Raw genomic sequence first — 27,973 nt, 5'->3', positions numbered from 1 at the left:
TAGGGAATACATCCGTGTTCCTGGATAACTCTGGATCTGGCTGGAGCAATGTGTGGATTCTGGTTTAGTATTACGCATACATGCCTGAATGAATAATATATAAAATATTTGTTATACTTTCTTAGGGCTCATAAAGCTGTTATCGAATAGTTGTGTGCACACACAAAAACCCCAGGGATCTATTATGATGAAGACACAGTGCAGCTTTCATTTATGAAAGTCATGACAGTTTTAATATCCTTCAAATCCTAAGCAATGAAAAAGGAAAGGGAGAGCTGCTTCAGACTGGACTGTTGGCTGTCTCAGTTGGCCTGTCTGTGTTGTAATCTGTGCTAACTTATACTGGCAACACTTTCCCTTTATCATAAAACCAACTATGATTGTCCACAGAGAACAATAGAATTACTTGCCTCTTCATTTTCAAAACCAAAATATTTAGAAACTAGGAAATGAGTACTCAAGAAGTCCATCAGTTTTACAGAGCACATAATGAGTGCATCGTGCTTATTTCAGGCAGGCCAGGAAGCATTGCATACTTCTATGCTGTCCAACATTTCCCATTTTGGAATCCAATTTTCCATTGCTTATCTCTAAACCTCCAATTATTTGTTTTAAAATTACCTGTTCTGTGTGCCTGTCTTGAGCTGAATTTTTAAAATACGTTGTTCTGAAATAAATAGTTCAGTGAAAACCTTTTAGTTGTCTGTTAGAGGCTAACAAAACCCCCAAATATTTATCTATATTTTTTTGTCTCTAGATAGGAAGGTAATAAGGAATCCTGGGTGAACTGGCAGGTGTGAGGGAAATGGGCAAAACTAGAACCAGTGGATAGTGAAGAAGGTGAAGCTGTTGGGATTCTCTGACCTGATCTGCAGAAGTGTTGAATGTCAGTGGGTATTTTTGGAAAGGAAAGGGTGCTGCCTTTGGTGGAAAATGTTGCCTTATGCAAAGTCCTTGGAAGAGTCAGTGGTGGATGTTTTTGACCTTAAACTCTCTGTGCCCTTGGTCTGCCACCTGTACAGGATGGCTAATTTGACAAACTATTTAAATTCAGTTGATGCTTGAAGAATACTTGGTACTCGATCAAAAGTACCCTAGGAAAGTTTATAAGAAACGTAGTCCTTCTGTTTTCAGAATCAGGTTTGAGTAGCGCAGGGCTCTGCTCCAAGTCCTATTCGTGGGTTTTATTTTAAGAGCTGTTGGATAAAGTTTGTGAATAATTTTGGGAGCAGAGACCAGGACCAGCGTTTGCCATGAAAAGAGGCCTCTTTGTTGTTGTTGTCCTTCCTCTGCTGGGTATCTCTTCTCAAAAGGATTACTCATGGTGTAGTGAGCCAGAAAGAAAGAGCAGTCCTGCTTCCCTCTCCCCCATGCCTCTACTTGCTCTTACATGGTTCCAAATCTTTCTTTATCCAGACTATGATGCTTGTATGCAATTTGAGTTGGGGGTTTTTTCTGCCAGATTAGTAATCCGAATTGTGCACACTGAAGTCAAATAGGTGATACAGCTATTTCTGGATAGAGACTGCATCTGGGAGCAGAGGGTTTACGGTTTGCAGGGTTGATAAATGGTTTCAGACCACCTTGTCTAACAGCAGTATTTCTCAGATAGTAGTGCCCTGAGTCAGGTACCCAGAGGCCATTCACTGCTGCCACATGTTTCTTCTGGACTGGCTCTAGGTAGCATTTATCTAATCCTGCCTCTCCTGAAGGACTGATGAGCTGGGTGTTGCTGGCACTCTTGGAAGAGTGTTCCTAACTCACTGTGCTCTAAACGTTTTCCTGAAGCCACACACCTTGCTTTTTTTTGTATCAAAATGTCTATGTTGCATGCTTAAATGAGTGGCCTGAAAATGGCTCCAACTGGAATTAAGTCTTTCATAATCATATAAAAGTAAGGTTGGCCTGGCAACTTTATGATTCTGACCCTTCAAAAATAGCTACTTCATAATTCTGTGTTCTTAATTTTGCTAATTTAATGCTGTGCTTATGAAGGATCTTGTGTGGGTGATTAACTGCAAAATGTGGTTTCTGTAACATCATAGTGACTTTAACTTTGTAATAAAATAACCACATTTTCTCAAAATGCATCCAGAATAGAATGTAAAACTTTTTCTGGAAAATGAGCTTACATGTTTTGATCAGGTGTTGATAATGTCTGTCAGTTAAGCTATACGCACAATCTGCACTCTTTTCAAGCATCAATTATTCATTACTTCTAAATCCAAAGAGTAAAAAGGGGCTTTTCCCCCCCACCCCGTTCAGTAATAGTTACTGAAATAAATTAAAATAGTGAACCTTGAAGTATCTCGGAATCAAAGATACAGAGGAAAAAAAAATCGGATGTAATTAAAGCCAGGTTGGACCAGCTGATCCTTGAGGTCCCTTCTAACCTGGTGTTCTATGAATGAAAATAACTGATACCGAAAACGTAGGGACGTGTTCATGGCATGTGGGCACATCCTGTAACCAGGGCAGATAGTCTCTCCTCGTGTGAAGTTGATTTATCTTTAAGTAGACATATGAAGGTAGGTGAAACAAAGCCTAGAGATACACATCAAGTTTTTCAGCCTCATTGACTCAAAGTCACACTGTTGTTGAAACAGTTTAAACTATTTTGACAACAATTGAAGCTGGTGCCCTTCTCAGCCATGCGGAGTGTGTTGAATTGTTGCAGCCAGGCTTTGGGGTACAGCTAAGTCTGATGATTAAATCATCCAAATCTTTTAGGACTAAGCCTCATTCTATCTATGGTCTGATGTCTGATCTGACACCTCTTTAGATTTGACGTCTCTCATCTTCACATTTTAAACTGTGACACTTACAGCAGGGAGAAATTTCTAAAATTGACTGCAGTTTGTTCAGTGGATCTTTAGGCTCTTGATATCAGCTTTTTCTGCTGTGGATTTTGCCAGTTGACTTTGAAACTGTTGCTATAAGAGTCTCTTACTATCAATTTTTCATATTACTGTATGTTTTCATTTATACCCACCTCGTGTGTTTTGAGGTTACGTGTGACCATGCTAGGGACCTGCTATAGTGAAAAATGGGAATTCAGACACAGCAAGCCTTGCCTCCAGATAACCTGGAAAAACACAAGTAATCAGTGCAAAGAAACCCAGACTTCTGGGATCTTTTGTGGCTGGTTAATTTGTGAATGAAAAGTATGTGAGTGTTTTGGGTTTTTTTTTAAGTAGCAGCTAGCGGCTGCTGGACCACTATGTCACTTTCATGCATAGAGCTTTTAAAGGCCATTGTAGCTGGTCTGGACCTGGCCACAGATATGAGGGGTTCTTTGGACTACATTTCCTCTGCAGTTCTGTAAGAGAAGTGGAAGTCTGTAAGCGGGGTGAGAGTACAATTGAAGTAGTAAGTAACCTTGACCCAGATGATTTAAAATAAATCACCTTTTGACATGCTGCTGTATGAGATGTGCAGGACTTCCAGTACAGTGGATCCTTGCAGGTTCTTGAGGCTTTGCCTTAATGTTTAGAAAAACATGTCAGAGTAAGAAAACCAAAATTTATTCCAAAACTATTGTGTATGGACCTGTGTAATCTTTGCTTAGTGGCAATTACAGAAAAAACATTGCTGCCTACCTTTTTCTTTTTTGGGGCTCCTTTTCTCATTCCCATCCTCATTCTGTAGCTCTGTTAGGCTTCATGTTCATTTGCAGGGCATGCAGCAGGGTGGACTGATGACATTGTAATAACCTTGTGATTCTTTGGACCTGTAGCCGTGAATATACATCTAGACTTCAGAGCTTTTTTTTTAGTTCCCAGGTTGCACAGTTCAGGCATAGTTATGGGCACCTAAAGGGACCCAAACTATGCTATGGTCTTGTTCAAATCTTCTTTCTTGAAGAGCTGAATTCTGCAGCCCAAGTTGTCAGACCATGGCCTGATGATTGAGAGCAACAGGAGAGAAAATAAACCTAGGGGGTTTGATACAGATTTATGAAGTCATTAAAAAAATTGCTGTTAATGTCAGCTGGAAGCCTCTCTCCTTTAGTAAATAGCCTGTTTAACTGCACAACGCCAGATCTATGACGATAAAAGCATCCTTTTGGATAGGCTGTTTCTGTGTCTATCTGTAGCCTGGTCACATTAAGTGACATTAAGTGTAATTGTATTGTAATTGCTGTATTAACTTCAGGCCTTCTACAGGAAACCAGAAAAGGACATCAAAGGCACATGTCCAATAAAAGTTTTCTGTTTCTGAAGCTCAGTGAGACCTTTTCAAATGCAGTATCTTGATAAAAGTAACACCTACTAGCTAGTAATTGGATGTTGTTCTGTGTTATGAAGCTTAGAAAGTAAACTGGGAAAGCAGCTCGGACTTCTAAAGTCAAGCAGGGAAAGCAGGCTGTGGAACAAGGCGTTTGTTCATTCTCTGTAGCAGGAACTGGATTTAGGCCTTTGTTCAGCACCATTGACACAATAGGAGAGGGAGACCACACTTTTAACAAGCCTAGCAAAGTCTGAGCAAGAGTTTGAAGTCTGCTTGCTCAAGGTTGTGCAGAGAAAGAGTAGACTATTGTCCACGGAGAATTGCTTTGAGAGTTATGGGGGAAGTGAATAAAAAGAATGGTGCATTTTAGTGTCATTATGAAACTGTTTCTTAAGAACTGCTTTAGACTGCCGAGCTTTTTATTCAAGATCATCTTTATGTGCTTGCTTGTCGTTAAAGAAACTAGATGAATTGCTTTTTTCCAAGCAAGAAGGAAAAATTTATGGTTTTTGAAAATTACAGTCTTTGGTTGGGAGTGGGAACTGATGTTGGTCTGCTTGGTCACCTCAGAAGCAGGGAGGACCTCAAACCACTAGCATCATGTGTGCGCGGGCCTTGGTTGAGAGCATGTGGTTTAACTCTTACTGAGCCTGATGCAAGTTTGCACTTCAGCTTTCAGCACTGAAGCACATAAAGTAAAAACTATTGGGGAAGATGGTATATTTAGCCACTTCTGCAGTGCTTCTAATTTTAGAACTCTTGGTAGTGGTGGTGGGTGCTTCCTTTCCCATATTACCCCTGGCCTATTACAAGCCAAGGACAGATTGTCTGTCATGTAGCCAGCAGGGAAATAGATTCTGTTGTAGATCATGTTTCTCAATTAAAGTATTACAAGAAGGCAGAAGATCCTGGTGGTACTGAAAGATACTTTTAATATCAGTTAAAAAAAGGAGGCTTCAGGAGTGAAAGTCTCTAGATGTTGTCCTCGTGAAGAGAGAGAAGACATAGTATGTTGAAGCCATTTGCCATTTTTTGCCAGTAAAAAACAAAACCAAGAAAGCAACGTGCTGGTCTTGACGTGGTCTCCTACAGAGTCCCTGTGCCCCTCTGGAAAGTGCAGCATCTGCTTAGGAGCTGACCAGGATGATGATCAAGGAGAGTTCTCTGCGGAGAGACCCAGACTTAGGAGGGGAGCTAGCTTTTCTTGCGAAGGGCTGTGACTTTGTTCTTCCATCTCGATTCAAGAAGAGGCTGAAGTCATTCCAACAGGCCCAGGTTTGAATTCTTGGTGTTTCTTTTCTCTTTTTTTTTCCTGTTGCGTTGTATTTTTTTTTAATTGGATCAGAGAATCAAACTGTGTCCCCTCCAGGCTTGTCTATTTGCAGAAAGTTATTTGCAGCTAGATACCAGGAGGTTTAAAAATAAACCTGCTGGGCTTAGATTGCAGAGGTAAAATGTCTTTGTAAACAAGAGGAAAAAATTAACAGCAAGGCCAGTGATTTAATAATAGGGAGAGGTAGTGTAAGACTGTTAAATCTTTTTGGTGTTTTTTGTAAGAAAAACTCTTTCGTATGTGATTGTTCCAAATGGCTCTTGTTGCACATGGAACAACCACAACATTCTGCTGTACTCAGTGGGTTGCGCGCTCTACTGTACAAATTTGTGCACAGACCAGCCTTCCTGGCTTTGGTGTTTGATTTTACCACCACAAGGTGCTTCTTTGTGCTGTTTCCTACTATATCTGAGCTGTGGCTGAGGGAGACCTTTAACATCATGGAGGTGTAGCCAAAGAAATGGAAATATTCCATTGGCTGTATTTCACTGGCTAGGAAATATACCGTGGCTATATTACTTGGTAAATCCCAGCTGCTCTCCTCGCTTTCTGGGACAACTGGCAAAAGATTGGAGTAATTTATGTGAGGACGCCAAATGGACGCCACCCCATATTTATAGGGGGTCACAGTATGCTGAAATCAGCCCATCTTGAGCTTCGTCTATATTTAAATAATCTGTGACCCAGTGAGGAAGTTAAAAAGTTGAAATTATGAGCGGAGCAGCTGTTTCCTGAGAAACAGCTATTAAAATTGCTCCAGAGTATATTGTAGTGCATGTTGTTTTCATGATTTCTGGTGACAGATTAGAGTACATATATGAGGTTAATCTCTGGAATGTGGTTTTTCACTCCCTAGAGGAGAATTGCATGAAGTAATAATGTGTAGTAATAGCTTGGGGGGGAACTACAAGCAATTTAGAAGAGGCTAACAGGAACCATGCTGCACAGCTAAGTTCACACTCCAGAGTTAGCCTGATCACCTAAGGACATTGTCAGGTTATGCTTGCAGGGAGAGATAAGATCTTCTAGCAGACCCACTGGAAAAATTTATAAGCCTTTGGTACATGAGCCCTCCACCCTGTCTGAAGTAGGAGCAGCAAACTTCACTGCTAAATGTGTCCAGAATAACTGCCTGGGGCTGCAGACCCAAGACAAGTGAACTAATGCAGCGGGCAATTGCAACTGAAAAGATGGTGGTCTTTTTCTTCCAGTACTTGGTCCCTCTTGCTACCTCCTCACTGTGCATCACTCCTGTCTTGCACTGGACCTCATGGGCCTTTCTTTGAGCTGGTTTAACTTGTAACACAGTAGAATATAACCCAGCAAAAAGCCAAGACTGTTTTCTGCCTTTCCAAGTGGGTTAAGTCAGTTCACAGAGGGGTCTGGCAAGCTTTGGAGCTGACGCTAGGTGCAGTGTACATTTGGGCATGGAGGACAGAGTTGGGAGTTCTTCCACTTGGCAGCAGTGAGATGTACATTTTCGTGCTTTGTGGGGTTATACCTTGTGACTTGAGTGTGTTAGTGCGAGATGACCTGAAAGTAGGTGTGATTTGGCTCACTAAATGCAGAAAAAGTGCTAGCAGGAGGGAAGGTAATAAGGTGGTGATACGGAACAGATTGATGACTGATACAGGTAACTTGTGGAACATGTAGGTGTTGGCCAGGAAGGCGAAGGAGGAGGAGGTATTTGGTAAACCCCCTATCTCTGAAAAGCTGTGAATTTCAGTTGTCCTGCTTATCTTTTGCAGGACTGTTTATGGAAAGACCAGAGATCCTCCCGTAGGAGGTAGGAAGGGAGGTAGAGACAACATCTCGCTTGTGACCTAGTGTTAGGAATAGTCTTCTTACATCAGCACTGGCTTTCTCCCAGTCTTGAAAACTCCCCAAGTATAGGGATTCCCCCATCCCCTTCTGGTGACCTCTTGTAGGCTATACCTCCTTCCAACCTACAGTTTAAGGCTGTTGCCCCTTTTACACAACTACAGACTTTGACCCTGTCATCTCTGTAGCTGTGCTTCAGACAGCTGTAGGCTAAACAGGCCCAGCCCGTCAGTCTGTCATGCCACGTGCTTCTGATTCTGGCACTCTGATTTCCCTTCTGTAGATCTTTGTCCAGTCTTTCCCCCATCCTTTTTTCAGTGAAGGCCCAAAACTGGTTGCAGTATCCAGATGCAGCCTCACTGGTGTCAGGCAGAGGAGATAGTAACATCGCATGTTCTCCTGGCCCTAGTCCTAAGGCAGTCTAGTACATAGTTTGCCTTATTTGTAAATTGGCCAGTGCTGCAGGCTCGTGTTCAGCCTGGTGCACACCATCTCCCCCACATCCTTTTCAGCAGGGCTGTTGCTCTGCCAGCGGGTTCCCAGCCTGAACCAATGTTTGGGTGCTGTACTCAGGTAGAGGCCTTGGCATCTTTTCTCATGAAACTAGTTGAACAGCTTGTCAAGGCCTCTCCACCTGAGGTTCTGCTTTTAATCATGGCAGCCTTCCCCCTAGGTAAGTGTCATCTGCAAACCGGGATGGATGAGAATTGCAGTGGGGCTTCTGTGACAAGTGGGGATCTATGTCCTCTGTTGCCTGTGTGTCTGAATTTGGATGCACACTGGTTGTTTTCTCCATGGAATGTTGGAGTGTGGGCTGATGGCAGTTGCAGGAAGGGTGTGTTTGTCAGGGGAGGCGTGCAAGTTCTGTGTTTTCAAAACTCAACTGGATAGGCCATGAAGAACTTGATCTAGCCCTAGGGTTAGCCCTGTGCCCCTTCCCACCTGAATCCTTCTGTGATCCTGTGTTGCTCGGGTAGAGTTTGTTTTCCTTTTTGTTTTGCTGCAGTTGGACTTTGTTTCTGCTGGTGAGTTTATGATTTATTGTAAAAAAGATTTTATCCACAAATGCATTTTTTCATAGTCTCTCCTCTTCCTGCTCTTGGGAGCCATGTGCAGATGAATCTTTGCTGTTCTTGCCGTCCTTAGAGATGGGTTAGAAAGGGGCAGCAGAACAATGATGGGAAAGGGCTTCAGGGAAGGAAAGGAAGAGCAAGTCTCAGGCGATGGATACAAATCAGCTCTGGAGAACTGATGATCTCTGAGGATGGCTTATGTCCAGTTACCATTAGACTTCAGTAAGGCAGGAACTGTAAAAACTGGAAGGAGACATTAAGTCAGCACTGTGGACTGTGAGAAACCAGGCTGAGTCACTGTACCCTAGGAGAGAGGATTACAGAACCCATTTGGAAAAAAAAAAAAACAAGAAACTGGTAAACTTATTATCTAGGATCCTGTGGGATATTGGGGCCAGGAGAAAGGAGCAGAATGTATTTGAGCACTTGATGTGAAACTACTTCCTTTGCTGGAGTTTTTTGCTGGGACTGGTAAGACTGTGAGATACAGGCCTGGATGGCAGAGGTTTAGTCTCTGTGTAGCTTTGTTTGTGTAGCTACAATGAGGCTGTAGTTCTGCCTGGTTTATTTATAAGGCAGATGTCACTATTTTAGTCTGTCCATAAATAAATTTTGTGACTGGCAAAAGGTGATACAGTGGATAGATTTTAATTAAGGTAAGTTAGACTATGCTCTAGAGCAGTATCTAAAAATGGGCTTTAATCTCACCTTCCTTTTCAGAAAAACAAAAAATTAGTTTCTTAGCTATTGGTAACAAAGTTAAACGATTTACTACAGTCTTTGTAGTTTCCTTTCTTTAGCTGCCCTTTCTGAAAACGCACATCCTTGTTGGAGAGATGCTTCCTCTAAGCGAATAGCATTTAAGGTTAACAATAAGAAACTCTTTTTTTCCATGGAATTCCCACAGAATTTCCCTCGTATCGCCCCCTTCATTTTTTCACAAATAGTTGTCATTAACTCCCTGATGCCTCCATAGTGGTTGACCTCTGGTTATGCCCATCCCAGAGTATTAACTTGCAAGATTGTTCTTGGAAACAGGATCCTCAAGAACTAGTTGCTGCTTGTTGTTTTCATGTTGTTGTAGACAGCTCGTTTCTTACATGAGAAGACAGAATACAGAGTTAAATTTAATTTCTATTCCTGAAGTAGAATCTTCTGAAAAGAAGCCATCCGTGAACAGTGCTGCCACCGTGTTTGACTTGGACTGAGCAGGAGTTAGTCATTCAGTCTTACTGGGAAGGTCAGCTGCAAACCTGTGTCTGAACTGACTCCCTACTTTGAAGCTTAGTGTCATTCTCCGTATTTCTCCTATAGATGTCTAACCTTCTGGCTTGTGTTGTGGTCATGGGTCAGGAAATTAATGTAGATTCCTGGGTCCCGATTTGTGTCTTATGTGAGCTGGTACCAAGCGTTGCTGACTCTGGCAGTACCTGGAGGAAAATGAGTTGCTCTGCTCTTCAGAAGGTGGAGGCCAGGGCAGAACGTATGAGTTGTGCTACACGATGATGAGCTCAAGTCTTGTGCCACGTTGGGATCTATGTGGTATGCAGAAGAGAAGGAAAATGGCACAATGCTGTTGTGGTGGTCTGCTTTGGGGATGCCTCTTTGCCTTCCAAGGGAAAAAAATCAAATTTTATCACTCTCTTGTACTGCAAGGGAAAAGGGATACGTTGTTACTGTAAAGAGTCAGTGTTCTTTGAGAGAACAAAATGTTGGTTTGCTTCCTTTTGGTTTGTGGACCTTTTTGTTAAATTTGAGTAATTTCTTGTAGTTCGTCACAGTCCCCACAGCTAGGAGTTCATGTGTGCACTGAAGAGATTAATGAGCAGTAAACCTGTTTGAGAAGTGGGTCTTCAAGGCAAACTGCATCCTATTACAGAAGTCAAGTGGCTGCAGTTGGCACCTCATTGTCTGTTCCAGCTTTGCATTGCTTGTTTGAATATGGAGCTGTGAGAGACTAGCAGGTATTTCCCCTCTGCTGGAATCCAGAAAATGAAAACTACTGAGAGGAGTTCGGTTCTGGCTGGAAAAACCACTAGCTGGGCAGGGCAGACAGGCTGGGAGGCAGGTTGCAAAAGGAGAAGTGGTGGTGAGAGTTCTCGAAGTCGGCTCACTGATCTGACCTATACACCAAGATCAGATTCATTAACCCTCTATTTCCTAAACAGATGGAGGCTTCCTGAGAAGGCCTGTCTCAGGCAGCTCTATTTGCCCCTCTTGCTTAGCCTCCTTTACTGAAGCAGCCATGGAAGGAGGTTGGATCTTCATCTACCTCTAACATGCAGCAGTGGCTGCCCTGGGGCCTTGTGCTCCCTCCCCAGACACATTCAGCCTGTCTGGATTTTGCTTTTCTTATGCTACTGCCTAAAGAGCAAAAGGAAGCCAGGAGAAGGGTTGTCTGCTTTTAATCTGGTGAACTGCTGCTCCCAAAGCGACCAACTTTCCTCCAGCTTAATCCCTGCCACCATTTCGGATCACCTGCCTGCATTGTCATACTGTAGGACAGAGTAACCAGGGCTGATGTTTGCTCTATGCCACAGCCTTTTCAGTCCCAGTTGCACTTTGAGCCTCAGACCTGGCCCACTTTGTGCTCCAGCATTGCTCAGGATCAGGGACAAAGATGTGCAGTATGTGAGAGAGTAAGAAAAGTAAAGGAATATGGGAGGAAGAAGAGATGGTGGTCAGGCTTGTTCTCCAGAGGTTAAGAGCCGTATTGAGGACTGCACAGACTCCAAATACTGGTATTGATAGACTTGGAAATCCTGAAGGCTGAAAATGATGGTTGGCATTTTCTGTGTTGCAAGACGCAGGAGAGAAGGACTCAAACCTGGGCTCCGGGTTAACGTGTTCTGTGCAGAGCAGTTACGGAACAGAAGTATGCTTCGGCTGGCAGACGTGTGCAAAAAACCTTTGTTCCTGCTCCTGAAGTGGGCAGCACTTGGGTGAGGGAAGTAGACCTCCCTATTTAAAGAAAGAACAGTGAAGCAGAGGAGTGAAAAAGAGGAGTACCCTTCCATGTCTGGTTTGACTGTCTCTGAAGAATGGGTTAAAGCATTCTAAACTGCAGGTTAAAACAGGGCTTAAGGAAGCTTTTACAGTTCTCACTTCCTTACCTTCCTGAATGCAAGCCTGTGGTGTGTTGGGATATTCACTATGTGTGAAGAAGAAAGCTCCAAGTTTCTGGAAAGTGGTAAGGCAAAGAATTTAGTCAGTTCATCATGTAGATTCCTCTGTATTTAGTGAACTCAGACTTGGCTGCTTTATCCTAAAACCATTTTGTTTTGAGATAGTTAGAATACACAAACTGAAAGTTGCAGCTGTATTTACTTGATTATTGCCTTATTAGCTTCTTATCACATATGCTGTTATATTAGTAATAACTCTTGCATTCAGAACGTTGTGCAATAGGCAAGGCTATCACCTTTTCCCGGGAAAGTGTGTGTTCATGGGGAAATAGGGAATTTGTCATCCCTTGGCATTCCAGCATCTGAATTCTGCTGCTTATACTGTAACTACTTTTCATTTTAAAAATGTTCCCTCCCATGTCTGAGAAGTTACCTACTTTAGGATCTCATTATGTACTTAAATCCAAACACTGCCTTTTATTAAAAAGCATTGATGTATAACTAGAACTAGATCACAGAGATTCTTTAAAATCTAGTGGGGATCACCATATGAGCCACGTGTTTATTACAGACAGGAGAGGAGTGTTAGGATGGCAGAGCTACCACGTGGTAGTCATGGGAGAAAATGACAACGCAGTGACCAGCACGAGAAGAAATAACATTGTTCTTGTTCTATGGTTTTGCTGAATTGCAGAATGTGTTCTGTTGTGGTTTAATGGTATATCATAATCCACAGCTACATGCACACGTAATGCGCAGAAACTACAGAAAACCAGATGTGTCATATCCTAAATTTGCAATGTTTGATAGAGCATAATTTTTTTAATTGGCTACTTAAGACATGCATTTTTATCCCTGAGCTATAATTTAATAGTTGGTGGTTTTGTTTTTTTCCCTAATCGCTGGGAGCACAAACCACTTTCTCCTGCTGGTATGCCATGCTGTTAAAAAGTATTTGTTATTCATTGTATTTTCAGATTCAAAGTAAACAAGAGAAGAAACCTGGAACTTCATCCTCAGTCCCTTTGAGCTCTGCCGTTAGCCCTTGCACTCTTCTGCCTGTGAATAAAGCCACCAGCAGTACCCCTTTGTCAATAAACATTCCACGTTTCTACTTCCCTAAAGGACTTCCGAATGTCTGCACTAATCATGAAGAAATCATTGCCAGAATTGAAGAAGCCTTTGCAGAGTTTGAAGACAAGAAAGCAAACATCCGTGAAATGGGGAAAATTGCTAAGGTAACTGTTCTTTAGGTTTTTATTTTTTGGAGAGAAAGACTGAAACTAAAACTAATGAAATATCTCTCAGCTGTTCTCATTTTTAGTGAAAAAAGAACCAAGGTCCTTTTGCTCTGAATGTTTTAGTTTAGACTAAGAAAATAGTAAACAAAAATGAGCTCAGTTTGCTGTTGGTCACATCTGATGTGTATCCTCTTTCTTTGCTTTGATTTGTGAAACGGTCCTTTCACATTTCTTACCAGATGCAATTTGTGTTTTCGTTTTTGTGTTCCTCCTTAGTTATGCTCAGAAGACAGCAGAAACTTAGTCTGCCTCTGTGGCTTCAGGTAGTGCCAGCTACCTTCTTTGTGGTTAGCTGTCCCACTAATCTGGACACGGTGTATGTATACTGTTGCAGTGTTGCTTGAGAAAGCAGTTTCCAGCCTATGCTTCCTTGGACATGGAAGAGGGAGATGCTTAGTCAACTCTCAGCCCCTGAGATGCGTATGTTCAATATCCATAATGCAGGTGTCAGCAGACTTGGAGTTGTTACAGTCTGTTAATGAGTTTCTGGCTTCAGGGAACAAAACACAGCCCTTGTGTGGGAGCGTGCAGATGGGTGGTTCTATTTTCCTCTCCTTCAACCATGGTTTTTAGTAACACTGATCTAAAACTAGCAGTTGTCAGACATATCTCGTATGTTCAGTTTGCCCTGAATGCATCTTTGGCATTGTAGATTGAGCAATGAAGTTCTGTCCAAGGGGAGCACTTGTTTTCCAAGAAGGAAGATTTTTCTGAAAGGCGAGATTAGGTTGGTTTTGTTTGTTTGCTTTTAGAGGGATTGATTTGCATTACTGGTAAATGACATAAACAGAAAAACTTATTTGCTTGACCAAAATAAGTTTGAAACTGATTTTATGACAAGTCGGACAACTGTGTGGCCTGTCATGTTCACACTAGGCAAAATGGGAGGCTGGTGTAGCAGAGACCTCTGCCTTTCTGTCTAGTCTCTGCATCTGTCTCTACAAGGGTGTGCTCCACACCATTTAGCTATTGTAAGGCTTGCTTGGGATTCTCGATAATGGTACTAGTTTTGGAGCTCTGAAATAAATGTGGGAGAACCAGCTACACAAAGCAAGCAGCAGAGAGTAAATGTTATTCTTTCCTCCAAGTAACTAAAAACACCTGTAGAAGTACGGTCACCTGACACAGGGATGGCCAAATCCAAAAGCAGTTCTTATACTGACTGGGGTTCCCAAAGCAGGCCCAGACAAAAAGTTGAGAATGGACTTGCAGGACAGTCTTGCCTAATATGTGAAAGAGGCTTTTGTGGGGAAAGCAGAAATGATGTCTCAACTGCTTCAAAATATTCCTCCTTCTATTTGATGTGATATCATTCTTACCTGTGCCTGGCCTGAATCAGCTGTGCTCCCTCCAAGGCCTGTGTTTTGCAGATGTTCTAATACCTTTTCAGGAGTCATGGAAAGATATTTGTGGCAAAGAGGACGTTTCTTGAAGGTGTCAGAAGCTGAATGTCTAAAGCCATTTTCAAGCCAGCTTTTCTGAGGCGTTAGAGTACAACGTGCTTGAGCTTTCATAGATCACCATTCTGAAAGCCAGCAGCCTCTGCAGAGGCTGGTCAAAAAAGTTGTGTTCAGGTAGCTGTGTTCCTTTTGCTGGAATCGGCCTCTTTCGGTTTGTGCTTTCTCTTCTTTTTTTTTTTTTTTTTGTTGTTATCCTGCCGAGTTCTAGCATTGTTGGTTGAATGGGCTGTTCTGGGTGGAAGGCACTGCACTGAAAACAACAAGGTGGGAATTGTTTTACCATCAGGTATTTAATCATTAGTTGTCTATAATTAGAATTGATGTTCCTGTGCTGTCAATGAGAAGTCAGCCCATATAGCGAACGGCTTACCATTCTAAGGTAAGTCAGTCAAAGACAGAGCTTAAGGGCATGATAGTCTCTGATCCGTTTCCTAGCCTGACAGGATGTATTTCTCAGCTACTAAAAAGGTATGTGACAAAGTAGAAAGTTATTTGTGGATTCTGAACTTGGCATACAGTAAATAGCTTTTTGACTAAGGCGAGAGCCATTACTGATTTATTTCCTTTATGGAAAAGTTGATGGTAAATTTGTTGTGTAAGCAAGCAGGCTCTTCTTGTGACTGCTTTTGTATTCATGGTTGTTCTGGTGTTTGATTACAGATATGTGGCTGCCCACTCTACTGGAAAGCACCGATGTTCAATGCATCAGGAGGAGAAAGGGCAGGATGTGTATCCGTACACTCATTTGTATCTATGTGGAGAAAGTGAGTAGAGCAAATGCAAAATTCTCTTTCTGGAAAAAGAGGACAGCCTGCCATAGAAGCCTCGTTTTCTTCCACCAGACTTTTCCAATCATTTTCTTCTTGAGAGTAGAGAAAATAAATGGCTTAAAAATCTTCATCAGCTTAAGTTTTCTTCCCTCAAACTCCCTGAACGCTTGTTCCTATGCTGCATCAACAAACTTGGAAGCAATTTTAGAGGTGACGAGATGTTCTCTTTTGATTGGTGTATGAAATCTATTAACACGCTCCCTGGAAGTACGTTGGGTGTTCAGATATGGCTGATAGATGTCAGTGGATTTTGGATATTTATCTCCGCACTTATTGCTGCTACACTAGTGCACTAAGCAAGCACTGTTTGGGAATGGGGAGAGGAGGCGTGTGATAATTTCACAGATCAGGAAGAAGGAATGTAAAGTAAAGAAGCATCACACAAGTGGATACTCTGGGAGCTTTCGTAGTTAGAACCTTCCTCACCTACGCTATATAATAAATCTGTGGGTTTTGATAGTCACTTACTTAGCATTGTCAAGGCTTCTTTTTGAAATTAAGAGCTCTGAGTATATTGTGCTTGAATTAGAGGTGTGAGATGGAACAGACTTGCTCTCCTGCCTAATCTTTTTCCCTCTGGAGTAATTCAGGCTTTAGTTTGCTCTGTGAAACACCTGAACAACATCTCCATCTCATATCCAGAGAGAGTTCTAATTTTTTGACTTAATGGTTGCTCTTCAGATTCTGAAGTGGCCTTTAACCCTGAGTTCCCAAAGTATTTCCTGTGATAATAATGTCAAAACAGCTTCCAGTTTGGCAAAATTGCAGAAGTGTTAGGGGTGACTGTGTTCAGTAAGTTTTGCTTAACACAGACAACATTTTTTCCTTCCTTAGGTTCCTCCAATTACTCCTAATTAATCCCTCACATATGATATCACATATTTTTACTCCTCTGACTTTCACATCCTTCAGATATTTGCAGGCTGTGGTCATACTCCTCTTCTGAAGTCTTTTAACCACACCATTTCCAGGCCAAGTTTTGTATGCTTTTCTCACTTTAATTGCCACCCCCACACCCCCCTTCCCCTCTGACAGTTACAAAACATAATAGACATAATGGAAACATAATAGACAGAAGGAAATACAGTGTTTCCGGTAAAGTTAGATTACAGATATCTGAACAGAGCGGTACCTTTAAAACAGGTATCTTTCATTGCTGACACCTATTTTCAAGTGTCTTAGCAGGCGACCAGACTTTTCAAAATGCTACATGCTTATTTGAAGTCAATAGGAATTGCTGGGTATAGAATACTTTGAAAAATCAGATCTTTTAGTTTGTTGCCAAAACATGGCTTTGGGATTCTGATAAAAAAAAAAAAAAGCAAAAGCATTAGTACCTCTTCTCTCCAGCTGGCTTAGAATGTATCTCTCGATTGACAGCATTATACAAATGTGCAGCTGACAGGATTGATTGTCAGCCACTAAATCTTTTTCTTTTCAAAGACCTATTAAAAAACCCTGGGTTTTTGTAAAGTCTGCTTTTGGTAAGGCGGTGAGGCCAGAATTAGTGGCAAGCCGGTTACAGCGTGATTTCTGCAGGAAACCTACAGCCACTTTGGTACTATGTTTCAACATAAGTTCATATGCTTTCGGGAGAGCAGGGGGGTGAATAATCACTCACAGTAAATAATTAACAGTGCATTTGTATTTTCACAGAATACAGGGTAATTTTGTGAGGAATTTATTTCCCTTATACTATGTGAACAACTTAGTGATGATATCTCCAAATGTTCTCTTTTGTTACAGGTGTTCAGTAGTGACTGGGTAAATGTCATGGAGTTTCCATTTTTAAGGGTATTTCTGTTTGGAGTGAATTGTGATATCTTTGGCCAGCATAGTATTTTGTATTAGAAGAAAGCAGAAACAAGAATCCATGTCACAGATGCAAACTGTCAATCTAAGGAATGTGTTTACGTGCTTCTTTAAATACTGAGTTTTACTAATTCTTTCATTAGGCTGTTCTCCACGACCTCAGTGCACAGTAGCCGGCTGTGCCGTAATAAACAAGGGATGGGGTTTTTTCCCTTCTGGGGAGTGATTTTTTGGGGTTGACAATTTAGTCACTTTCCTCAAAAATTGCAATACAGTAATGTATTATTAAATTGGACTTCAGATGAGGTCAGCGAGTATGCAGCATTTTGAAAAGTCAGGTTACTTGCTAAGAAACCTTGTTTTTCACAGCAGCCTTAATGTGATTCAAAGCTCCACTGGCTGCTGCTGAGAGATACTGCAGACAATGGATGCTGATAGTCTGAGGTCAACTTTGCATAATTCACAGTATTGCATAACGTGTAATAAGGCACTTCATAATCCATCTGTAGTTTGTGATTGTCCTCTGAGGTACAAAGTGCTTGGAGTAACTCTTCATCTCTTGTAGAATCCTACGTAACTGCCATGACGATGCCTCCAGATTCACGTACCTTTTAGCGAAGCCTAGCTGTGAGTACCTAGAACACGAGGACTTCATCCCGCTGCTTCAGGTACCTGCAACAGCTCGCAGTGAACACATGGGGAGAGAGCACCACACCTATTTTGTAACTTCTTTATTTTCATGTCTTTTAATGTTTACCAAGGATATGCAGAGCTTTAGTTTCAACAGCACCTGAGTGGGGCTTATTTTGGAGTGGAATAGAAATAAGCATTTTAAGTGGAGTATTTTGCATAAGTGCCAACCAGCTACGTGTCTTGTTAAAGTCGCTGAGGATTGTTAAAGCTTTATTTAGCATTTTGTCTCTTGTTTAGGATTTGTATTTATCAGTGCCTGGTAACCAGGCTGAAATTTGCTCCATTCCTCTAGGTGGTTATTGGGAAAAACGCATGGGGTTGTTGATACTCAAACACAACATAAAAGCTTATTAGAAAAGGTGGAAAAGTTGCTTGACAAGACAATTATAATTGAATCTCTTTAGTAAGATACCAAATACAATATCACATGGAAATCTTTTGCAAAAAATTTTGCAGTTCCAGTTGTTCTGTATATGCCTCTAAACCTGCTAGTGTGTAAGTCTCACTGCTGATTTATTTTCCCTAATGTTCAGGTTAAATATGTGCATCCTGATGTCATTTTCTTTTGCTTTTATTCATGTGGTATTTTTAACAAAGCAAAGTATCACTCTTTATTTGTGGCCATTTAGGCAGGCTCTGGATAGGTTTAGGGTTTCCTTATAGTTTCTCTGCAGATTGGGTCCAATTGCTTCTCTGATCATCTGTTGATACTTTTTCTGAGCTTTTCCACGTATCCCTAGATTTCTCACACTGTGCTCCCCTCTATGCAAAACCTCTGTGGAGGTGCTGCTTTGGGGAAAGATTTTGTGTCTGCCCTGGATGTTTCTGTGTCAAACAAAACTGGGACTGTGATGGGTAAATTTTTTCATGTTCCTTTTATCTTTCCTCCCTGGGCACACTGCTTTTCCTGATTGATTGCCGCTCTGCTTCTTAGCTACTGGTGCAATCAAAGGCATGTACAATCTTGTTTGTCAGTCAACCAGTCTCTAGCAATATTACACCATCATATTAGACATCAAGTTAGGCTGGCCAAAACTTGGTCGTATCGCGCCCCTGAAGGCACTGCGTCTGCTCTGTTCCTTTGCCATGTCGTGGTATAGACAAAGCAAAACCTTGAATGCTGCTTTCAAACGATGGAGTTGTCAGACATGTAGAAATTACAGACATTGATTCATACAGGGTCTGAACTGATTCATTCCGGATCTGAGTGGTTTCTCCACATTTTGGTCATCCACTTCTTGGCAGACTTGGCAACGTGAGTCAGTGTTTGGCTCACAAAAAGCTGATCTTGAGAAAGAGGCATCTCCTCAGGTAGTTCAAGTAACTTGAAAAAGCACTGATCATTCTTACATGCATTCTGAGGCTCACAAGAGCTTTCGTTGTTGTGGAGGACTTAAAAGGTAACTTTCCCAACCTTTCAAAGAATATTTATTTCTTACAACTAGCTCTAATAAATGTTAATACCTTCAATGAATGGAGGGGAAAAAAAGATCTTGGAGAGGAGGTGGTTGCATGGACAACTAACTTAATTTTTTTGTCTCATTCAATGAAAATGAGTTTTCATCTACTCACTAACTCTTCCTTTGTTTTTCTGTCCTTAAGTAAATCAAAATGGCCTCACAGGTGCGTATTGTCCAGAAAATGTATTCTACTTATAATTCTAGAAGATTCTCGTTGTAGATTAAAAGACGTCATTTCAGTTTTATTGGTTTTTTTTTTAATGCTGCAAGTACAGTTTCAAAAGTAAGCAAAAGTCTTGGTTTGTAAACCCAGTAACTTCTAAACATTAAAAGGAGAAGAAAATCTATTTCACTTTATTTGGTCTTATCTTGCAGGATGTGGTGGAAACGCATCCTGGCCTGACGTTCCTGAAGGATGCTCCGGAGTTCCATTCCCGGTATATTACAACGGTAGGCTGGTTTCTTTGATCTCCTGTGATAGTGCTGGACCAACCCTTACTTTGTGATTTGTCACTGTTCCCATCAGCAAATCCTTCAGTTATTTCAAAAAAGCAGGTGTTTTTAATATTACTGGTAATGAGTTATTTTAAGAACTGCTTCCAAAGGAAACACAAATCTGCCTGTGTACGCAAGAGGTTATTCAAAAGGTTAGTAATGATTCTTTCTGGTCTTAAGCAGATCTGTAAAACCAAAGTCTTTGGCCTTTAATTCTAATGAAGGAAATGAGAGGTCCTTCTTTAGTCTGAGAGCTGATAAGTTAGTGCTAATTCTGCTGGGCTGCTGAGACACGGAAGGCTGTGTGTCTGAAGATTTCTGTCACTTAAGCATGGAGAATGTGCGATTGTTCCATGGTACAAAGCATCTATTGCTCACAGGGGTCTACGGTCCGACTCTCCTGCCTCTCGCTCTTGCCGGAAAGCCTATCTCGTTTTTGCGTTTCCAAGCTTTTGTGACTATTGTTTGGTATTGGGTCTTGTTCCGTAGCTTTGTTCCAACCTCGCAGTCAGCAGTTAGACCGGTGCTTTAGCTGAGTAATTTTGTACTTTTTTTAAGCCTTTAGCTTGTCTCACGTTGGGTATGAATGTGGATAAAAGGTATAAATGTTAGGATGTTTTATCTTTGCAGCGGTAACGAATTCACATAATGACAGACCTGATGGGAGCTGTATCCTAACAGGGCTCAAAGGCTTAAAGTTTCTCCTGTTTGCTTGCCAGGGTCTGCATGGGGGCCAGCTGCACCACGTACTGGCAGCTGGGTGATGACTGGCAGCTGGGTGATGACTGGCAGGCATAGGGCTTACTGCTTTTCTGCAAGGAGCAGATGGCAGAAAGACATTGTTGCTCTGGGCAAACACTGAACTGGCACACTAATGTTTTATGAAAATGTATAACAAGAATCAATTCTAAATGTTTTAGATGTGCTTGAACATGACAGTGAACATCAGTGTATTATCAACATATTTAAATGCCAAGGAGCAAGACAGCAGGTACATTAAGCACAGTAACTGACCAGAGTAGGTACAACAGTGGCCAGGGAGTTATGGAGGCACGTGAACGGGGGAGTGTGGAAGCTGCCTGTGGCACATGTACCCTCATATTTCATGTTTAAAGTATATGGAGGGGTGAGAGCTGAAAGATTTAAGGTCACACTAGCATCGGTTTCCGACTGCAATATCAGTCGTTCTTTGCTGGTGAGTGGGTCAAGATACAATGCATGGTTGTTCTGGTGCTGGCTGTTGGGTGGTGGCAAAGGAAGTTCTGTGTATCTGCCTTTCCAGGTTCCTCTTCATGAGTCACATGCCATTCCTGTGTGTTTGGGGGTTTAAAGGAGGGAGTAAAAGCAAAACCCAACTCTCTTTGTAGAATAATCCCCCAAATGATCGCTCTTGCTGCACTTTCTGAACCTCATCAGGGTGCAATGCGTGTTGTGGTCCGAGAGACCAGCTGAGTGAAGCTGAGGTTGCACTTCAAGATAACTGAAGTGCAGGCTGCCACTGAAAAGGTGAACTCCTTTTCCACAACTTCCCTTGTGCCTGGGCGAGGTCCTGTGTGACCACCATAAAGCAGTCACAGAAATGGACCATTCATGAGTACGTGAAGCTCCTCAGTGCTTCTTGGTGGTTCTTGCATCTCCGCTGCACGTTCCTACTTCAGTCTGAGCCTTTAGGCACCCTTATAATGCCCACAGAGGTGGCTTCTTATGCTTGCTCCAAGGCAGCCAGGAAACAGTGGTGCTTGTGGTTGAGGCAAGCTTTGAGTAGTGGCAAAACTTACAAAGCTGTGATGTCCTGCACAAGCTCCTTACCCTGGCAGGATAATGCCGTTCTGGGTGTCTCTGCTGACAGACGGATTCCTTCGGAGCTCAGTGTGTTTGGCCTTGGCCAGATCACTGAGTTGGAGCAAAGTCAAGACGTTGGGAGACGTCAGTCAGTCTCTTGGGTCAGGTTGTTCCCATCTGGAGCCGGCAGTACTTGGCCCACTGTAGCAGTGGCTCTCCTCTCTGATACCAGGAGTTCCTATTTCTCACCTCTCCTTTCACAGACATTTTGGCACTTCCCTCTTTTAAATGTTACAAAATTCAGTATTTTCACCAGGAGGTAATGGAGAAAACAGCTTTGTCCTTGGATTTTGAGACTACTTGGATCCTTTTGATCCCTTTAAGGTAGAGTGTCTTATACCTACTTACAGTGACATAGTGCTCTATTTGCTGCCAGTGCAAGAATTACATTATATTTTTGTGTTACAGATAAGGGCTTTTGTGTACGTTGCTGGATACAGCATCATTTGGCTGAAATCACCTGGAGAATAAGCTAACAGTCTAGTATGGGTAAGATGCATGTTTTTTTTTTTTTTCCGTACCACTGCACCTTTTAGAGGTGCCTTTTGGATACAGTAGGCTGTTATTTTAATCTGTCAATGTCTGTGAGCTGTTGTATTGCTGTATATTAATCTACTTGTGTTTCTTTCAGCAGAGACTAACTCCTGAAGCTGGTGAAGATGATGCAGAATATCACATGACATTTATTGTAAAAGCTTTAAAATGTGACTTCTCCCTGAATGTTCAAACAAGGGTCAGAGTTAGCACTGTGTGCTGTTGTTGAAAAGCTGAGTCAACTGAAAACAACTTGGCAAAACATATTGCTTGTTGAAAAATACTTCAGCTTATGCAGTGTTACTGATGTGAATGTGTAGGGGGAGGATGGCCTACAGGGTTTAATAAAGCTTTGTAGGGTTTTCCAGAAATGATACTGCTTTTGTTCTTCTATGGGAAGCTTGGGGAAAGGTCTAGAACTGCCCTTCAATGGTTTGGGTCCTGGAGGTAAATTACATGAGAATAACTGGCAAATAGGCAAGGACTCCCCCTTCCAAAGGCTTATGTACTGAATTCAGAATAAATAATCTTCCATGCTGGGAAAAACGAAGCCAGTTATGGCTTTCAGTGAGGCATAATGGACAAGAGAGGCTTGAATGCCGCACATCATCTTGGGCTGTGTAATTACCTTCTAGGAAGTTTCCCAAATGCTTTTTTGACAGCTTGCTTTTCATAATCTGGAAAAGAGAGAAGTATTGACGTTTTATACTGATCTATACACTATATATTATCCACTGGGGCTGGACCATTATTTGAATAATAAAGCTTGAACAGAGTGACTGGATGACTGGACATGGTAAAGAGATTAAAAGCAATCCCATTTCATCTCCGAGTGCCGTATTTTTTACAGCTAGGTGAAGAGAGAGCAGATGGAACGTCTTTATCCATATGGTCTGATAGAGGAACCGTTTCTTACATGTCACAAGTGGGGATATTTTGTTGTCTTCTATTACACCGCAGGCAGAGGAAAAGGAAAAATTGCTCTTAGGGGTCCTTTTTCTGATTCTTGGGATTGTTATTTCTGAGTCCTTGGAATGGTGTGAAACCCAGTGTCTTTAAGAACTGCTACAGAGTTGTCAGGTGTGATAATGGGTTATATATGAGGTGAGACCCACTTCAGTCTGTGAGCTGGTGTGCAATCTGAAGGCCAAACAAAGTCCAAAAATAGAGTCCAGAATGGGCAGTGGCTGCCAAAGGCATTAAAGAAGAAACAAACATACAACTTCTTCATTGTGCTTAAGACCGGAAAAGATCATTGTGATTAACTAGTCTGACCTCTTGCATTACACAGGCCATTTCAATAGAACATTGCTCAGTGATTAGGAGAACTCCTATAGTTAGGATAGATTTGTTTGTTTGTTTATTAATTGAATTGACACCCAACTTCAGAAGGACATCCATCTTGGAAGTGAGGAGCGATAAAGAGCTTGCAGTGTTTCTTTGGGAGTTGTCCCAGAGGTTAATCAATGGCAGTGTAACACCAGTGCTGCTCTATGTGTCTGAATTAGGCTTATCTCACGCTTTCTACTTACATATTTCATGAGACACGAAAAGTTCTCCCACTGTCCCACATTTCCCCATGCAGGCTTTTAAGGACCAGGATAGCTGCCAATAGGTGTCGTGTTCAGCTAAGTTGAATATGTTAGTTCCGTCTCTTCAGGATACGTTTTAAGTCCTCAAATTGTTCTTGTTGCTCTCAAAACTATTTGTGCTCAGCAGCATTTGCTATCTCAGTAATCTGTGTGTCCCAAAGCAGACTGTTAGCAACAGTCTTATACTTGGTTCCAGATCTGTTCTGACTAAGAACCAGTACTTGTCTTTTAAATGCTGATTGCCCACTCTCAAAGCTAAGTCTAGCTACCAAATAAACCCATCCCATTTAATGTGCTAATTGGATTAACCCCTGTAATGTACATATGGTTGTGTGAACGGGTTTTCATGTTGGAATAATATGCACTATTAAAGCTTACTGAAATTCTAGGATAATATATCAACAGGATGTCAGAGACTTCAGACGTTTGTTTGTATTAGGTTTCATTGACAAGGATTATATATATTCCATAGATTTCAATGCTGATAGTCAAACCAGTGATTTCTAATTTCTGTTTTGAAGATATTTGTTGTTTTTCCTGTTACACTTTGTTCTTGGATGTGCTCGATCACACAATTGTGTTTTGTCCACTCTGTGATGATATTTGACAAGCTAATGAGCAGACTAGGAGGGGTTCAGCCTGCTTTTTTTAGGAACTTGGGAGTGTGCTCAGTCTGAAACGGTGAACAGTTTCTCTTGGGTTTTCAGAAGTCTGTGCCTTCTCGCCCATGCTTTTTACTCAACTTTCACTAGAGGCAGATCAGTAAAGGAGATAATTGAGGTTAACACCTACCTAAGATAATGCAGGCGGATAATCTCAACTGCATGCTTTCAGTGGAGCCACCAAGAGGATGAGCGTTGTTATAGACACGACAGGTCAGACATCAACTGCGGCTTTCATTGGCACGTCCCATTTCCTCTTCAAAAGTCGTGATTTATTTTTTTTTCCTCTGGCGAACACCCTTTCACTTAAGATCCATGCAAGCTACAGTGCCTAAAACCTGAAAAACTGTTTCAAAGTGATTCGCCAGCACTTTGAACATATTTCCTGACAAATAATGCATCTGTATACTCAAAGATGTGAATTAAGAGCAGTGAAAATATTTGCAGAGTGGAAATGGATAATACTGTTTCAGAAACGTTACTTTCAGGCAGCATAGTGAATTAAGGATAATAGTATCTACAAAAAAAAAAAAATATGGTTTTCAAAAAGAAGTCCTCATAGGATGAGCAAATAAAGTTACTGCATTTAAATTCCCAAACTGGTATACTTCAGGAACTGATTTCACAAACACAGTCCATGTGTTGCAGGTTATACAGAGAATATTCTACACAGTCAATCGATCCTGGTCTGGGAAGATCACTTTAACAGAGCTGAGGAAAAGCAACTTCTTGCAGGTATGTTGGTTTCTGCCTGAACAAGACAGAGGATGCATCATGCCTCTGTTCCTGAAGCTGTGCACTCTAGAGCAAGGGAGCTGTGCCTGTGTTGTAATGAGGTAGGGCAAATGCCCAGTGCCAGGAGAGTGCTGGAGCTCATGAAGGAGTAGTGATGAGATGACCAGGGACTGGAGTGGCCAGGAGTGCACTGATAGAAGGTCACGGGGTGGCTGTGCACCCACTCTGAAGAAGTTAGATCAAGCAGATTGACTCCTGGCTCCTGATGTAGCTAAAGAGAAAAGGCAGCAAGGCACAGCAGTGCACCTATGTTAAGTGGTTCACTGAGCAGCCAAGAATAGCTGCTGGATTGCCTACAACACGTGGGGGGTAAGACAGCCAGTTTCCTGACTCCGAACCGGCAATCTGCCCACTGACAGGTGGTCAGGCATGTTGTGCAGTGTCATTGCAAGACCATGCATCTTGGGAGCTGATTTCCAATTCTGCAGTAGATTTCTTCAGAAAGGTTGATGAATGAAACGTAGGTCTTGTTACAGTCCCTGCAATGTCTTATGCTGAGCAGAGGTTTCAGGATTTGGATCTCTCTTCTCTATTTTGCCCAAGAGTACCAGGTTAAAACTGTCTAAGGCTGCTCAACTCCAGTACAGCTGAAAAAGCCAGAAAGTCTTTAAGCTGAAAGCTTAAGGACTTAGCTGAAGTAGTAGAGACTTCCCTCATGCATCCTCTTCTCCTTTCCAGATGTAGTATGCTGTCTTTCTCAAGTCTCAAGCATGAATTCACAGTCCTCCATCTTCTGCCCCACTGATCATGTCAGCTAAAAAAAAAAAAAATCAGTGCTCAGTTGGATTGTCTCATGCCAGTCCAACCCCTCTGATCCCTGTATCTCCCTAATCTCTGTTATAAACAAATGCTCCCAGCTTATCCTGCATCTTTGTTTACTCATTTTTTCCCTTTGTACACTCCTCTCCTTTTCCTTGCAGATTTGCTTTGTCTTTCATCTCCTGCAGCAGGACCGTTCAGCTCTGGAACCATAATTTCACTTGGGTAGTTCTGTGCTGCATGTGTAAATGGCATATTTTGGCATGAATTAAAAAAAAAATAGCTATTGAAAAACCTTTCCAAGTGATTATCATCTGCAGGGGGATGGAGAGGCCCATGAAGAATCTGAAGAGGCTAGTGAGTGGCTGATCAGGGGGTTTTACATTTGAGTGTCAGCAAGTCAGAATAGTGCAGGTCTGGCAGTGCAGTCCTGTTGTCCCTGCCTGCAACTTTATTGAACCTGGTGGATAGCAGGATGTGAGTGTTTTGGAGAGACTCGATCGGGTTCCTCGGATATGGAGATGACTGGAAGTTGACAATGAACTACCAGTGCCTACATATAGCACAGCATCTGCTTTTATGGTTATGGATAGAAGGGCCACCAAGGCTGCCAGACTGGGCATAGCTGGGATATGTGCCTGGGATAGCTCTTAGGCCATATTTCACCTTCCTTTTGAGAGGCCGGGAGGGCAGACCTATAGCTTACTTGAGTGTGTTAGCTTTTTCACATTCTTGCAGCCATAATGTATTAAATTGGAAAGGTTGCCTGGTGTCCCATGGCCTCAGCACTAGGAAAAAGGCAAGGAGGGAGGTGGCACTGGTAAATATGCAATACTCTCCTGCTGGTGGGAGGGTGCAGTGGATGGAAGGACAGAGGTGGGTGTGAAGTGTTAATGAAATGATCATTGTCACCAAATGTTTTCTAACAAGACATGTTAACATATCACAGTTGGAAATTTGTCTAAGCCTCTCAGTTAAACTGGTCTAATTCCTGTCAGTGACAGCCCAGGAAAATCAGTGTGATTGGTTTCATCTGCTGGGGATCCATCCCTCCTTCCCCAGTCCAGGCATGAGTCTGGAGCAAGACCTGATTTTGCCCTTCAAGAACCAGGCAAGAGTATGTGATATATATCTCCCAGTGCTGGTGGAAACCTGCAGAGTCGCTGTTGTAAATGGCTGTAAGAGTCTCTGGTGCAGGTCAGAAATGTTTCACAAATAATGGATCCCAGCTGAGACAACAGTTGTGTTCTTGTTTTTCTTCCTTGCTCTTCTCTCTAGCTGAAAATTAACAGAAATTGTTCACAGGAGTGGCAGAAGTATTGTGCATACACATGCTAACCAGGATGGCCAAGCCATCTGCTCTGTAAGTGCTTTTAAAGGAATGCAGCAAAAAAATCTCCTATAGGGGAGAAAGGCTGTGTTTTGGATTGGCTCTGAGCTGTGTTCACCCAACTTCCACAGAGGCTGGAGGACTTCAGCTGCTGAACTGCCTCTTCTGTCTCGGTTTAACTTCCCACTTTATTTGTACTCTTTCAGACTCTTGCTCTTTTGGAAGAAGAGGACGACATAAATCAGATCACAGATTATTTCTCCTACGAGCACTTCTATGTTATATACTGTAAATTCTGGGAGCTGGACACTGACCATGATCTTTACATCAGCCAGAAGGATCTGGCTAGGTACAGTGATCAAGGTATGCTGCCCACAAGCTGTGGTGGGACAAAGGGGTTGCTGAAAATAGAATATTCCCACTAAGAGTAAGGCTAGCTTTAATTTGATGCCTCAGAAAAATTTAAATGGAGTCTATCTCTTACACAAATGCTGATTTACAGAGCCAACTGTAGGGGCTTGGACACAGAGAAAGGCAGTACAAGCTATTTTCTGTATGAGTAAGAGAGGGAGCTTCTGTTCGCGGGTGGGTCACTGCCAAAAGGACAGGCTAAAATAACGTCTTGAAACTTGTTTATTATTTACTAAGGGTTTGGTAGCAACTTGGAAGTAGAAACAAGAAGGACAAGGCAGTGTGAACTTCAAAGATTGCTGAAGTGCAGTCTCATTAGGCACGAGCAAAATTCCAGAGTAGCTTGGTGACTCTCAGCTTGCACATGTGCTCTGGAGAATCTTGAGTTCACCGTGAAATTCCATTCCCCAGGTTC

The 27,973-nt window shown here is 42.1% G+C and overlaps 1 protein-coding gene across 1 annotated transcript in view; it reads left to right on the top strand.

Annotated features, from left to right (window-relative positions):
* The window catches only part of PPP2R3A (protein phosphatase 2, regulatory subunit B'', alpha), a 42,369-nt gene that overhangs the window by 3,644 nt on the left and 10,752 nt on the right, over window positions 1-27,973 (top strand). The window contains exons 2-7 of the mRNA XM_010140568.1: window positions 12,560-12,820; window positions 15,004-15,107; window positions 17,551-17,653; window positions 19,514-19,588; window positions 24,912-24,998; window positions 27,354-27,510. Coding sequence (XP_010138870.1) covers window positions 12,560-12,820; window positions 15,004-15,107; window positions 17,551-17,653; window positions 19,514-19,588; window positions 24,912-24,998; window positions 27,354-27,510 — 787 coding nt within the window. The remainder of the gene's footprint in view (window positions 1-12,559; window positions 12,821-15,003; window positions 15,108-17,550; window positions 17,654-19,513; window positions 19,589-24,911; window positions 24,999-27,353; window positions 27,511-27,973) is intronic.

Source organism: Buceros rhinoceros, unplaced genomic scaffold (genome assembly GCF_000710305.1).
Source record: "Buceros rhinoceros silvestris isolate BGI_N320 unplaced genomic scaffold, ASM71030v1 scaffold6977, whole genome shotgun sequence".
Lineage (NCBI taxonomy): Eukaryota > Metazoa > Chordata > Aves > Bucerotiformes > Bucerotidae > Buceros > Buceros rhinoceros.
This window is presented reverse-complemented; position numbering and strand designations above follow the sequence as displayed.